General features: G+C 40.9%; 2 protein-coding genes across 2 annotated transcripts; both read right to left on the bottom strand.

The window, feature by feature from the left end:
* Nucleotides 1–10,603: 10,603 nt before the first annotated feature.
* On the bottom strand, nt 10,604–11,634 carry LOC138870421 (uncharacterized). Its single transcript, XM_070148225.1, has 3 exons — nt 11,372–11,634; nt 10,966–11,276; nt 10,604–10,668 (listed from the first exon to the last, which is right to left on the bottom strand). The coding sequence occupies exons 1-3, from the start codon at nt 11,632–11,634 to the stop codon at nt 10,604–10,606; spliced, it is 639 nt and encodes a 212-aa protein (XP_070004326.1).
* Nucleotides 11,635–12,120: 486 nt separating this feature from the next.
* On the bottom strand, nt 12,121–14,357 carry LOC138870422 (uncharacterized). The gene is made up of 5 exons (XM_070148226.1): nt 14,000–14,357; nt 13,517–13,862; nt 13,256–13,351; nt 12,676–12,853; nt 12,121–12,543 (listed from the first exon to the last, which is right to left on the bottom strand). The coding sequence occupies exons 1-5, from the start codon at nt 14,355–14,357 to the stop codon at nt 12,121–12,123; spliced, it is 1,401 nt and encodes a 466-aa protein (XP_070004327.1).
* Between the last annotated feature and the right edge of the window lie 531 nt (nt 14,358–14,888).

A 14,888-nucleotide genomic window follows, 5' to 3' on the forward strand; every position in this document is an offset into this window, starting at 1 on the left:
TGCTTCCCATCTCTGAACTTGTTTGGTTTCAAAGCCCTAATTTCTGAGTTCCTGAAGTTGTTTCATCTTTGCCTAACCTTCTGCATGCTATCTGATATTCCCTCTTGCTTGTAGTCCACTACTCACTGATTTTTGATTACATGACACTTTTCCTTGTTTTAAATCCAGCCTCGCATGTTTAAAGCTTATGCACTCTTTATAGGTAGAATTTCGCACTTAGAATAGCCTCTGATTTTGGGACTGATTTCAGACTTCCTTGTGTAAGCCTGATTGATTCTTTCCTTGTTTAATTTGAAGACCCTCTCTAACCTTTCGATTCCCCTATTTTCTGACTCGGTTCATTAGTGATTTTGAATCTCTGATTCCAAGATTTACTATGTACTAATTGATTTACTCCTTGCCTTATTTATTTAACCGTGTATTTCAAATTCGCCCCTATGTATTTACCCCTTATTTGTATGCTATGCACAATGTGTTACTTGATCCCCTTTCCTTAAATAATTTCTGCCTTTTACCGTTCAAATTTGGACTCCTTAAATAAAGAAATCTCTGCTATTGATTGATTTTAATTGATACATGATTATTTTCTTGCCTTGCTTACCCTGATTTCAAAGTATAAATACATGCTCCTCTCTTAACACAGATACACAGAAAGACTTCGAACTTTTCTCTACTACTACTTTCTCAACTTCTAGTATTGAGCACTCTGCTCCTCGTCTCTTCTACTTTCTGAAACATTCTTGAGTTCTCTTTGAACTCTCAAGTATTTGCTGAAGACTCGATTTTGCTCCTGCTGACTTCTAGCTGTTTACTTGCTTTTGTTGTTCTGCTATTCTAGTACTTGCAACTGGTATGTCATTCTTAGTTAAATAATGCCCCTTTAACTATGTGTTTATTTCCTAACATGTCATACTCTCTCTTCCACCATGTGTTTGCATCTTAGTCTGTTATGATGTCTTTCCTTATGTTTCTGCAACTCTGTATGTGCTCTTCTCATGTGAATCCCTTCCCTTTAGCCCTTTGTATGAGAGTACAGTTCTAGCCATGACATCACTCTGTTATTGTTACCCATGACTTTGAACTAGGTTCTTTTGAACACTTTACTCGAATCAATTCCCACTTCCCTTTTCCCCTGTATATGCTGAGCCTGATTTGGGTCTGGTGGTATCCTAATCACCATCTAGACTCAGGTCTGACCTCTAAGGTCTGCTCTTAACTTGTTTGGACCAAACAAATGGCCAGGGGTGTGCCAGTCAACACCTATGGCTGGGTATGACCACCATTTGTTATGGCTCCCCAATCCCTCTTTCACTTTCTGCCCCTCTCTGGTAAGCCATGCTTTGGGACCCTTGAGCTCCTACTGAACTTGGATGCCTGAGGGCTGGCTATTCCGCACTACACTATTCTAATTCTAAATGGTATCCTGAGTGTAAGCAATGCCGGGAATCCTTGAGATTCTTTGGAACTTTGAAACACTTTGGATAAAGAGAAGGCTTTGGAAATTCGGAATTGGTTAATCACATGTTGTTGGACATTAAGATTGAATTAGGCTGCTCGGATCTAGCTGTTAGTTTTTATTGTATTTATTTTCTTTCTTTTGGGTCTGTAATAATTTGTATAAAGGATTTGGGGAATATAGTAAAAGGGTGTGGGAGGGGTTTTACATTCTTGCATCAGTAGGGTTAGAAACCATGCTTTAGGATTGTATTTTTTTAGAAAATCCTGCCTATATGGTTGTTCAATATTTCTGGTTCCACGTCACATAGAAATCATGCCTATAGGACTTAACGTTCATGTAATCAATGCATATAGAGATCATGCCTATAAGGAATGCATATGCATTAGGCAAACTGTACGGTTAATTAACCCAATCATCTTTTACAAGTTCAATAACAGGTTTTAAAAAATCAAAATAGATATCATGCCTATAGGATCAACATCAAACTCGTCTGATTCACATAAAGTAATAATAATCTATTAACCGGTCCTTAACGTCTTAATACAACAACGATTTCAGAAGTCTTAATTATTTGACAAAAACTCTCTTGACTCGGTATGCTTTTAAATCCCTCAAATTGGCATCTTTTTCTGAAATAGTTTCTTTCTAAACATTTTGTATAAACGTTTTACTTAGACCCTGAAATTGTCTTTTAAAACAGTTACAACTTACCCTTTCCTTAGATATTTCTATCTCTGAAACTCTTTCACAACCATTTCTGTGTTTTATTTTTACTGCAGTCCATACTTTCTTTTCAAATTTCCTCTACATTATACTACTTTTTCCTGAAACCAGTACCTTTTAAATCACTCGCTTGAAATACCTTAATCTCTGACAATCGGATCCGAGTTGCCTAATGTAGACTTTCTGTCTAAATGTATGTGTTGAACTAGTCCGCTCGCCGCTTAATTTTTAACTTAAGACCAAATCAGTATATGCTAAGACATGCTTAACTAAGTGTTTGTTTGATTAAGGGGTTTACTTGAGCCTTACCTATTTGTTTTGTTCATCCTTATATTTGTTACTTGTTTTGTATTTCGCAATTAGAATTTTGACCTTTGAACCCCATATATTCCTATATCCCTTTCCTTCCCCTTTAGGATTAGAAGTCCTGATACCCCGGGACTGATAGGTTGGGACGGTTACTAGCATGCAATAAGTAAACGAGACTGATCGCATTTAAATACCTTAACGGGGTGGGAAGGGTAGATATGGATATGATGACCGATGCGCTAATATCACGTGCCACCCCTCTTCTGAGGAGTGATCGCTGGGTATTGCATTGAAGTGATCCATATTAATTATAAACTTAGGACTCCTCTCCCTTTACTTGCTTTCATCTCTTCTTGTAAAATTGTTCAAATCTCTTTTTCATGAATTTCTGCCCTCTCTACTTATCTTTGAAAATTTTCAACTTGGTCGCAATCTTATGTGCGAATCCTTATTTGAGCCTTGATTGTTTACTTGTAAAGTCACAATTGCAACATGGCCGGGAACCACACTAGTGGATCTTGAGGGGTGCCTAACACCTTCCCCTCGGGATAATTTCTAGCCCTTACCCTAATCTCTGGTCTCTTCATCTCAAACCCTTCTTAAAGTGTCCTAATGCACTATAATCATTAGGTGGCGACTCTTCAACTTCCAAACCCAATTCTCGAAAGGGAATAGAGTTGTCCTCCCAATGTCATATACCCGATTTCTGACCCCACAGTTAGAGGAAAAGGGGGCGTCGACAAGAGGTACTCAGTTCACATCACAGTTCTGGAGGGCCATTCAGCATGAGTTAGGTACTCAGGTGGAGTTGAGTACAACATTTCACTCTCGGACGGACGGGCAGTCCGTGTGCACTATTCAGATTCTTGAGGATATGTTCCGTGCGTGCGTGATTGAGTTTGGAGGGTCTTGGGATCAGTTCTTGCCATTGGAGGAGTTTGCTTACAACAACAGTTATCAGTCCAGCATTCAGATGGCGCCGTATGAGGCTTTATATGGTAGGCGATGTAGGTCTTCGGTGGGTTGGTTTGAGTTGGGTGAGGCTAGACTATTGGGGATAGACTTGGTTCAGGATGCTTTAGAGAAGGTTAAGGTGATTCAGGATAGACTCCGTACAGCCCAGTCCAGATAGAGAGTTATGCGGATTGGAAGGTTCGTGATGTTTCCTATATGGTTGGAGAGCGGGTTCTTCTTCGTGTTTTGCCTATGAAAGGCGTTATGAGATTTGGGAAGAAAGGGAAGTTGAGTCTGAGGTTTATTGGCCCCTTTGAGATATTGAGGCGTGTTGGGGAGGTTGCCTATGAGCTTGCCTTACCTCCCAGCTTGGCAGGGGTTCATCCGGTATTTCATGTTTCGATGCTCCAGAGGTATCACGGTGACCCATCGCACGTGTTGGATTTTAGTTCAGTCCAGTTGAACAAGGATCTATCTTATGTTGAGGAACCAGTGGCAATATTGGACAAGCAGGTTAGAAAGCTGAAGTTAAAGAACATTGCTTCGGTAAAGGTTCAGTGGCGGGGCCAGCCGGTCGAGGAGGCGACCTGGGAGACCGAGCAGGATATGTGCAGTCGTTACCCCCATCTTTTCAATACCTCAGGTATGTCTATATGCTCGTTCGAGGACAAACAAATGTGTAAGTGTGAGAGGCTGTAACGACACGGCTGATCGTCTTAAGAATTAATGCCCCGATCCCCTATTAACTGTTTTCCCCAAGTTTATTTCTGCTATTTAGATTTGCCGGGATGTTCGGTTTTATGTTTTCAGAGAATTATGAGCTTAGTCCCTAAATGAGGGCTTAAGTGTTGGAAAGTTGACCGTAGTCGGAACAGTGTGAAGATGGCCTCGGAATGGAAATCTGATGGTTCCGTTAGCTCCTTTGGGTGATTCCGAGGTTAGGAGCGTGTCCGGATTGTGTTTTGGAGGTCCGTAGCTAATTTAGGCTTCAAATGCCGAAAGTTGAATTTTTGAAGTTTTCGGTCCAATAGTGAGATTTTGATGTGATGGTCGGAATGGAATTTCGGAAGTTGGAGTAGCTCTTTCATGTTGAATGTGACATGTGTGCAACATTTCAGGTCATTCGGACGAGATTTGATAGACTTTTTGATCGAAATCGTATTTTGAGAATTTTGGAGTTCTTAGGCTTAAATACATGGTTAATTTGAGGTTTCAATGTTGTTTTAGGTGTTTTAAGGATTGGTACAAGTTTGAATAAGGTTTTAGGATATGTTGATGCCTTTGGTTGAGGTCCCGGGGGCCTTGGGTGTGTTTCGGATGCTCAACGGATCATTTCAAGTTGTTAAAAAGTTGCAAGTTTTTGTTCAGTTGTTGCAGGGGGATTTTACCCTTCGTGTTCGCGAGTGGACCCTTGTGTTCGCGTAGAGTCAGTGGGAGTAGATGGAATTTTGCCTTCGCGCTCACGAGGAAGTCTCCGCGTTCGCGAAGGGTGGTGATGTTTGAGCATCACGTTCGCGGGAAGGGTATCGTGTTCGCGTAGAAGGAAGTGGTCAGCTGGGTTCGAGGTGGAATTGCTCTTCACGTTCGTGAGAGGTGTAACATGTTCATGAAGGGTTGGTCAGTGGGAGCATCGCGTTCGCGAGAGCAATGTCGCGTTCGCGTAAGAGGACTTTTGGTGAACGACTTATTGTGCTTTGCGAACGTGAGGCCTTGACCACGTTCGTGTAGAGGGAATTAAAATACCTGGGCAGAATGTTTAAAAAGAGTTATTTCGCGAATATTAGCCTAGTTTCCTCCATTCTTAGGGGATTTTGAAGCTTTTTGAAGAGGGTTGAAGAGGGATTCATGGGGAATCACTTGGAGGTAACATTTTTGACTTCATAACTCGTTTTTATGTGATTAAAGACCTAATTAGTGGTGAAAAATTTGGGGAAAATGGGTAATTAGGGCTTGAGCTTAAGAGACATTTAAATGAGGATTTGAGGGGTCATTTGGACTCCAATTTCAGTGTTCTTGTTATGTATAGACTCGTGAGAGTGTGAGGATCCTGGAAATATAAATTTTACCCAATTTTGAGATGTGAGCCAGAGGGGCATTTTGGTCATTTTACCTAATTTCATGTATTAGCTTAGACTTTAATTATAGAATCAGTTACTTGAAGTGTTATTTATATTATACAATTGAATTGAATAGATTTGGGCCATTTGGAGTTGAGTACTCAAGGCAAAGACGTGGCGTCGGGTTGATTTTGAGCTGGTTCGAGGTAAGTGGCTTGTCTAACCTTGTGCGGGGGACCTTCCCCTTAGGATTGATATATTTGGTAATTTAAATACCTTGTACGTGAAGTGACGAGTGCGTACTTGTGCTAATTGTTGGAAATCCGATTTTCATTATGTAATTACTAGCATGTTTCCTTTCCTGTTTCTATTACTTACACTATTAAGCATGTTGTTAGCTTAGGAAAGCATGTCTAAGTGACTTTATTGCTTTATTTGTTCAACTTGCCTTACTTGAATTCTGTGCAGCATGCTAGGCTAGAATCACTTGTTGCCTTAATATGAAAATTGTTATTCCTGTATTTTTCCCTGTTGTTGCTATGTATTCATTTTGGGACTACGGATGTGGGATTCCGGTAGATCCCCCTGCACAGTTATATGGAACTACGGGAATGCACCCCGATAGATTCCCCCACTACTGGGTATTTATATTTGGGACTACGGAACGGGATTCTGGTAGATCCCCCTCACTATCAGTTGGACTACGGGACAGGATCCCAGGAGATCCTTTTGATATGTACATATGGGACTATAGGACGGTATCCTGGGAGATCCCCGATTGTGATTATTGGTGCTGAGCTGTATTCCTTTTTCCATGTTTACCTTGCTTCTGTATAGTTGTTGTTGTTCTATATATCCTATGTCATTTTCACTACAGTACTTAGTTATACTGATCTGTTCTATACTGTTGAACTCTATATTTTTGTTTAACCTCAGTAGGGCCCTGACCTTCCTCGTCACTACCCAACCGAGGTTAGGCTTGGCACTTACTAAGTACCGTTGTGGTGTACTCATGCCCTTTATTCGCATGTTTTTCATGTGCAGATCCAAGTACTGCTACCCAGACCTACTATCCTTGAGGAGGCGACTACACTAGAGACTTCGAGGTACATCTGCCGCGTCTGCAGACCGAGAAGTTCCTTTCTATTCTTGCTTTTAGTATTTAGCTCTTCTGTATTTTTCTGTTCTATTTCGACATTACGAAGTTAGAGCTATGTAGTACTTCGTAGCTTGTGATTCGTGGGTTTCCGGGTCTTGGATTTATGTTTGGTATTGAGAATTAAACATGGTGTATGCCAAGCGGCACATTTAAACACTGTTACTGCTTTATTCCTGTTTTAAATTGTTTTACTTCAGCAAATTTTGGTTTTTTTTCCCGCAATTTAGGCTTACCTAGTTGTAGAGACTAGGTGCCATCACGATGGTTCACGGAGGGCAAACCGGGGTCGTGACAAACTAGCTGTCTCTCAGAGTCTAAAGTACAATCTGAAGATGTTGTTCGTACTCCTCTCAACTGTAGGAGTAGATCAAGATATCATAAATAAACACAATCACAAAGGAATCCAAATAGGGCTTGAACACCCGATTCATCAAATCAATGAATGTTGCTGGGGCATTTGTCAGCCCAAAATGACATCAGTAGCAACTCATAATGGCCATATCAAGTCCGAAAAGCCGTCTTAGGGACATCAGATGCCCTAATCCTCAACTGATGGTAGCCAGACCTCAAATAAATCTTCGAAAACACATTGGCACCCTGAAGCTGATCAAATAAGTCATCAATCCTCTGCAATGGATACTTGTTCTTGATAGTGACTTTGTTGAAATATCGATAATCTATGCATATCCTCATCGATCCATCCTTCTTCTTCACGAACAACACAGGCACACCCTAGAGAGAGACACTAGGTGTAATGAAGCCCTTATCAAGCAAATCTCGCAATTGCTCCTTCAATTCTTTCAACTCTGGAGGGGCCATATGGTGTGGCAGAATAGAAATGGGCTGAGTGCTTGGAGCCTAGTCGATACAGAAGTCAATATATTTGTTGGGTGGCATCTAATCGGTTCCAACCCTACACCACTATAGAGTGGCAAGAGCGATTGATGCAGCTTTTACCCGAAAAGGTCGGGATCGAATCTACAAGGAGATAAGATAAGTTTGGAGTTGGATTCCTATCTAATCTAGCAATGTGTAGTGTTCTTGATTGCACTTCCAACCATTCTTTGTTTGTTCACTACTCTAGTTTAATACTAATGATGGAGGGAAATAAGCTAATTATGATGTTTTTGTAGGGTTTTCTTAATAGGTCTAAAGGCACTAGGGAAGTGACTTGCACCTAGATGGGTATCTAAAGGAATCTAAAACTTAGGGCAAATTTTTTATAGTTGGGATCATGATATAGCCATTGCACGAAACTACTCACTCTATACCTCTCGGTAGTTTGAGTGACTTTGCCCTAATTGGCTTTCTCAAGCCCAATTGGGTGTTCAAAAAATGCAAGCAAAATTGGCTCAAGTCGGGTATTACTATCTATAGGTTTAACCCTTTAACTGGGGCTATCAATATCTTGAATGCACCCCAATTCATTGTTGACCTGAATTTCCTAGACTTAGTCTCTCTTTCTCAAGAAGAGCCTAAGTTAAAAAGGCACAAATCAGTGTTTGCAACCACCAATTTAACATTTAAAGCATAAATCAGACCAAATATCAATCACCCATAAATATTTAAGCCCTAAAATAGAAGACTCATTAAATACCCATACTAGGGTGAGCCACAACCCTAGCTAATGGGTTTAGCTACTCATAGTCAAAGAAGAAATCATAGATTGAGATGAAATAGAAGCCATAAAAAGTAATTACAAGATAAGAATCTAAGATTAATTGTTAAACAAGCTCTAAAATTACTCAAAAAGGTAAAAATAGTGGTTTACGTGCTCAGCTAAACAACAGATTACCTAAAAATCTAAAAAGAAAGTATTTATACATAGCTAAATTTTTCGGACAAAAATGCCCCTACGGAGGCACCGCTAACAGCGAAAAGTGGACCGCTATAGCGGTAAGACTATCGTGGCTGCATAAAATCAAGCGCGGACCGTGGTCTTCAACCTTTTTCTCCATTCTTGGTCCTCTGAATCTGGTTTTCGCTAAGGGAGCTAAATGCATCGCAGCCGCATTGAAGCCATCGCTGCCGCGCAAAATCACTGCGGGCAGCGGTGACTTATTAAGCCCCAAATTATAGCTCTCTGAATCTTTCCACTGCGGACCACGAGGTCAAGACCTCCTCAGCGGTGGACCCTCCGCGTTCACGGTTGATTTTCCGTTGTTAGTGCTCATTTGACCCAGCTTTGACTTGTGCAGGTTTCATTCCTTTTTCAGTTGGTTTTGAGTTCCTTGTCTTTTTTTGATCAAACACTGCAAACAAGCACAATAAATTAGCTTTCAAGAATACTTGTAAACATTTTTAATCCAAAACTTAAGCAGAAAGGAGCATAAAATAGGATAGAATCCCTAGTTATCAACTCCCCAAACTTAAGTTTTTGATTGTTCTCAAGCAAACAAAGTAATTCCCACCTCCTCAAGATAAAAGAAAGGAAAAATTCAGTTGTCCTAAAGTAATCTCATCAAGAATCAATTGGGACTAACAATTACCCTCAACTCAAATGCATTATTAATAATACACAACATTTTTAGCACCATGGCTATAGTGCGACACAAAAGCATCAAGAGTTGACTCAAATCATCAAGGAAACTCTTTCTGATACATTGGTCGTTGTGGAACCCAAACTCATACTCTTCAACTCTCCATAAGCAAACCTCATTTTTAGATTGTAGCACTTAGAACGAGGATTGTGGAAAATACACTCATCTCTCTCAAAGGAAGGTCACAAGTATGGCTCTAACTACCATAAGCTTGCTTTTTATGCGAGTCACCACTAATGTAAGCTCACCCAACTCAAGATCATATAGGGCTTTTATAGGGATGTAATGAAGGCTCTTGGTTCATGATATGATATATTGGTCTAAGAAGGTTTCATCTTCCCTTAGGCACTACATTTGCTTCATTTTGGCACACATTTTCTTGACTTTTAGAGTCATTTACTTCTTCCTCAGGGGCTAGAGAGACACACTGTCACTCTTTCTTGTTCATTTCAATCCTTTTTCTCCTTTCTAATCTTTCCCTGCCTTTCATCTTTTGCTTTTATTGAATCCCTTCATTTCTTCTACATTGTTCACTTTTTTTGGATTTCTTTCTTTTTCTTTTTGCCTTTCCTTTTCTTCATTTTGTACCTTTTATCACTTTCGCATTCCTTATCTCTCCCCCCAAACTTATGCTTTTGCCTTGTGCTAAGGGAAGATCGGGTGCCAAGAGAGGATCATTTTTAGAACGGATAAAGCCTTGAATCATGGTTTTTGAAAGAATAAGGGCTATGGCTCAACGGAGTTGACTAGGGATATCATCATTGTGGACTATGGATGTTTTCAAGTCTCAATTAGGATCAAGGAGAGCTTATAATCACTTCTCAAGTCGAGCTACACTTAGGATTTCGCCTAGACAAACATTCAGGGCAAGTTCTAGACTCATTGGCACGGGACTTGGACTTGCAAATCAATACCTCACCACACAAGCTATAGGATTGCTAAAAAAACAGAGCCGGGGGCCCACAACAACCTTAGTTAAGATTTGAGCAACATAAAGGGTTCCGAGAAACCACTCGATGATTGTTTAGTCAACATAAGAGTCTCAAGGTCACAACTATCACCATCCTATACACACCAATTTGCTTTTAACCATAAGGTCAAAGATAAATGTGTTAGGCCCAAGTGAAGCTTTGCCTGAGGCACTATTGCTCACTACTACTATTTACACAAAAATGAAACGAAAAATAGACTCAAAACCTTAAGAAGGTTTTCATGCCATCCATCATCGGGAAGAGCCACCCGATTCACACAAACTCCACCTTTGGAAAGAACTGTGGTATTAAGATAACCAAAGGCTTATTGATCATAAAAAACATCCGCCTCAGCAAAAAGGCCACTGCTGACCGCGAAACATTGAGCGATGTCAGCGGTCCAACTTCAGACAGTGCCAAATTTTTCTAGCTTAGTCCTGCACTGCATCAAACATCCCTACACACATCTCACAACCAGTTAGTTCAAAAACAAATCCTACACTAAGAAGAAAATCAAAAAAAAAAGAAAAACACATGGGTTGCCTCCCAAGAAGCGCCTGACGTAGGTTACCATCAATCATTTAAGATGGATCATTGCCACCACGTGGCTATCATCAAACTTGCCAAGATAGTGCTTCACTTTGTGCCCATTAACTCTGAATATTTCACCATTTTTGTTTTTCAAATCAAGAGAACCAAACGGAGTCACAAGCACCACCTCAAAAGGTCCACTCCATTTTGATTTAAGCTTTCCCGAAAACAATAGTAACCGGGAGTTGAATAAAAGAGTCACCTTCTTTGAACTCCTTACTACGGGCATACTTGTCATGTAAGTAAATCATCTTGTACTTATACAAAGATGAGCTGGAATAGGCATGAAACCGGAACTCATCAAGATCATTGAGTTGCTCCACCCGAAAATTTGTTGCAACATCCCATTCAAGATTTAACTTCCTCAAAGCCCACATGGCCTTGTGCTCTAACTCAATCAGAAGATGGCAAGCTTTTCCAAACACCAATCGGTATGGAGACATACCAATCGAAGTCTTATAAGCAGTCTTGTAAGCCCACAAAGCATCATCCAGTTTCTTTGACCAGCCAGTCCTATTTGCATTAACCGTCTTTGACAATATGCTCTTGATCTCCTAGTTGGAGACCTCAACTTGCCCACTAGCCTGAGGATGGTAAGGATTTGAAACCTTGTGATTGACACCGTACTTTGCAAGCAAAGTGTCAAATGCCTTATTGCAGAAATGAGAACCCCATCACTGATGATTGCTCTAGGAGTGCCAAACTGAGTAAAGATATTCTTCTTGGGTAAGGCCATAGCTTCAACCCATTTGGAAACATAATCAACGGCCACTAGAATGTATGTGTTGCCACATGAACTAGCAAAGGGTCCCATAAAGTCAATGCCCAACACATCAAATATGTCAACCTCAAGAATAGTAGTAAGAGGCATTTCATCCTTCTTTCAAATTCCACCTGCTCTCTGACACTCATCACATCTCTTCGCAAGCTCACCCGCATCCTTTTACAATGTAGGCCAATAAAAACCACATCTAAGCACCTTTGAAGTTGTCCTCGCCCCACCGTGATGACCACCATAGGGAGAGTAATGACAAGCATCCAGAATACTCATTTACTCCTCCTCCGGAACACATCTTCGGATCATACCATCATTACAGATTTTGAACAAGTAAGGCTCATCCCAGTAGTAGTCCAAGCTATACCGTTTAAGCTTCTTCCTTTCGTTAGAAGATAGCTCACACGGAACAATACCGGTCACAAGAAAGTTGGCAACATCCGCGAACCAAGGCATGGTATTCACAGATACGGAGAGAAGTTGCTCATCAAGGAATGCATTATTAATTTTGAGGTCATCTCAGGGCCTCCCCTCCTCCTCCAAGAAGGACAAGTGGTCCGCCACTTGGTTTTCACACCCTTTTCAATCAACAATCTCAAGGTCAAACTCTTGACGCAATAGAACCCATCTCATCAATCGTGCCTTTGAATCCTTCATTGTCATCAAGTAGCAGAGTGCTGCATGGTCAGTATGAACTATCACCTTGGCCCCCATGAGATAAGGCCTAAACTTCTCCATTGTAAACACAATTGCTAGCAACTCTTTTTCTGTCACCATGTAATTCACTTGAGCATCATTCATTATTTTGCTTGCATAATACACCGGGTGAAACATTTTTTTTACTCTTTGACCTAAGACAGGTCCTACAGCAACATCGCTTGCGTCACGCATGAGCTTAAAAGGTAAGCTCCAATTGGATGTGGTAATAATGAGAGTGGTTGTCAATTTGTACTTGAGAAGTTCAAAAGCTTTCATACATTCCTCATTAAACACGAACTTGGCATCCTTTTCCAATAAATTGCACAAAGGATTCACTACCTTAGAAAAGTCTTTGATGAATCTTCGGTAGAACCCCGTATGCCCAAGAAAACTCCTAACCCCCTTGACTGAAGTAGGACAAGGAAGCTTTGAGATCACTTCAATTTTAGCCTTGTCCACCTCTATACTGTGCTTTGAGATCTTATGGCCGAGGAAAATGCTCTCATCGACCATAAAGTGGCATTTTTCCCAGTTAAGCACAAGATTTGTCTCTTCATACCTGGCCAACACCTTGTCAAGATTCTTCAAACATTCATCGAAAGAGTCACCCACAACACTGAAATCATCCATGAACACTTACAAGAAGCCCTCCACCATGTCGGTAAATATAGCCATCATACACCACTGGAAGGTAGTCGGTGCATTGCACAAACCAAAAGGCATCCTAGAAAAGGCAAAGGTGCCATACGGACACGCGACGGTGGTTTTCTCCTGATCTTCCGGAGCAATCAAAATCTGGTTGTAACCTGAGTATCCATGCAAAGGTAAATGATCCTTGTGGGTCACTTTATTTAGCTTGCAGTAGTCCATACACACCCTCCATCCGGTGACAGTCCTTGTGGGAATCAACTCATTTTGCTCATTGGTAACCACAGTCATACCACCCTTCTTCGGTACACATTACATCGGTGAAGTCCAAGAACTATCCGAGATGGGGTACACAACCCCTGCATCTAACCACTTGATCACCTCCTTTTTGACAACCTCTTGCATAGCCTCGTTCAACCTACTTTGATATTCCACAGAGGGCTTGGAATTATCTTCAAGTATAATCCTGTGCATGCAATAGCCGGGGCTTATTCCCTGAATATTACCTAGAGTTCATCCAATTTACTTCTTCCTTCTTTGGAGCACCTTTAGTGTTGCATCTACCTGCACGTTAGTAATACAAGATGAAAGAATAACAGGTAAAGTTGAACTAGGACCTAAGAATTCATACCTGAGATGTGAGGGCAAAGGCTTCAACTCCAAAACGGGAGGTTCCTCAATTAAGGGCTTTTTTGGTGGAGTCTTTCTGTTCTCAAGATCCAAAGAGATCTTTCGAGGCTCATAAGAGTATGAGCCCATTCCGTGCAAAGCATTGACACACTCCACCCGAGCTTCATCAAGGTTCAACAATACCGCCTCTAGAGGATCATCCACATTGATCATGGCACTAGTATCATCAACTATCACTTCCGTGACAAGATCCACAAAAGAGCACATTTCAGTACTATTAGGTTGCTTCATTGATTTGCACACATGAAAAACCAATTTTTCATCACCCACCCGGAAGGTGAGCTCCCCTGCTTCCACATCAACCAATACATTCCTAGTTGCAAGGAAAGGCCTTCCAATATAATCGGAACCTCATAGTCCAAAATCACAAAGTCAACATGCAAAATAAACTTGTCCACCCTAACAAGAACATCATCAATAATACCAAGCGGCCTCTTCATTGTTCTATCCACCATTTGCAACCTTATTGAAGTAGCTCTCGGTTGATCAATACCCAAAGTTTTGAACATGGAGTAAGGCATCAAATTGATACTTGCTCCCAAATCACATAATGCCTTTGCAAAATTCGCACTCCCAATGGTACATGGAATTGTGAAAGTACAGGGATCTTTAAGCTTTGGAGACATCGAGTGCACAATTGCACTCACTTGATGAGTCATTTTTATGGTCTCACATTCCATCGATCTCTTTTTAGACACCAAGTCTTTCATGAACTTGGCGTAACCCGGCATTTGCTCAAGAGCTTTCACCAAAGGAACACTGATTGACAATCTTTTCATCATCTCAATAAACTTCTTAAATTGGTTTTCATTCTTAATTATTTTGCTTTGCAAGCCTTTGAGGGTAAGGTGGAGGAGGCCTTGGAAAAGGAGCCTTAGCCTTGTGCACTACCGTTTCTGGTATGTCTATTACATGTTCCCTAGACGGGTTCACGTCATCTTGAGTCTCCACCTCATTATCTTGAATATCAATTCTCACTTCCGCATTAAAATTCTCTTCTCTCACTTGCTCATCAACTATAGGAACATCATAATCTTTGTAAGGCCCCGTAAAAATTTCTACTCAAAAACCCGAATCTTGTAGTGCCAAGTTAGGATCATGTGTTAGAAACTCATAAAATTCTTCACGGCAAGCTTGCTCGCCGTGGTTCCGACCCTTTGGATTGATCTGTGCATTAAAAAGTTAAGGAATTATGTTTTCCAAAAAAATGCGTTTTTGCGGTCCATTATGCGGTCGCATAATAACTATGCGGACCGCATAGTCGCCGCAGAGCCAGACAGTTTGATGGTTAATTTGAGGTCAGCTATGCGTCC

This window comes from Nicotiana sylvestris, chromosome 6, assembly GCF_000393655.2.
Source record: "Nicotiana sylvestris chromosome 6, ASM39365v2, whole genome shotgun sequence".
Lineage (NCBI taxonomy): Eukaryota > Viridiplantae > Streptophyta > Magnoliopsida > Solanales > Solanaceae > Nicotiana > Nicotiana sylvestris.

Excerpts from the sequence above, each read along its gene's own strand:
- LOC138870421 (XM_070148225.1), bottom strand. The coding sequence starts at position 11,634 with ATGCCTCTTACTACTATTCTTGAGGTTGACATATTTGATGTGTTGGGC. Across the intron at positions 11,277-11,371 it reads AGTACGGTGTCAATCACAAG|GACTGGCTGGTCAAAGAAAC; the intron begins GTTTCAAATCCT and ends TAATGCAAATAG. Across the intron at positions 10,669-10,965 it reads TAGTAAGGAGTTCAAAGAAG|GATTTGTTTTTGAACTAACT; the intron begins GTGACTCTTTTA and ends TTCTTAGTGTAG.
- LOC138870422 (XM_070148226.1), bottom strand. The coding sequence starts at position 14,357 with ATGATGAAAAGATTGTCAATCAGTGTTCCTTTGGTGAAAGCTCTTGAG. Across the intron at positions 13,352-13,516 it reads CCTTTGCCCTCACATCTCAG|GATTATACTTGAAGATAATT; the intron begins GTATGAATTCTT and ends TTGCATGCACAG. Across the intron at positions 12,544-12,675 it reads TGGACAAGGCTAAAATTGAA|GATGCCAAGTTCGTGTTTAA; the intron begins GTGATCTCAAAG and ends TTATTGGAAAAG.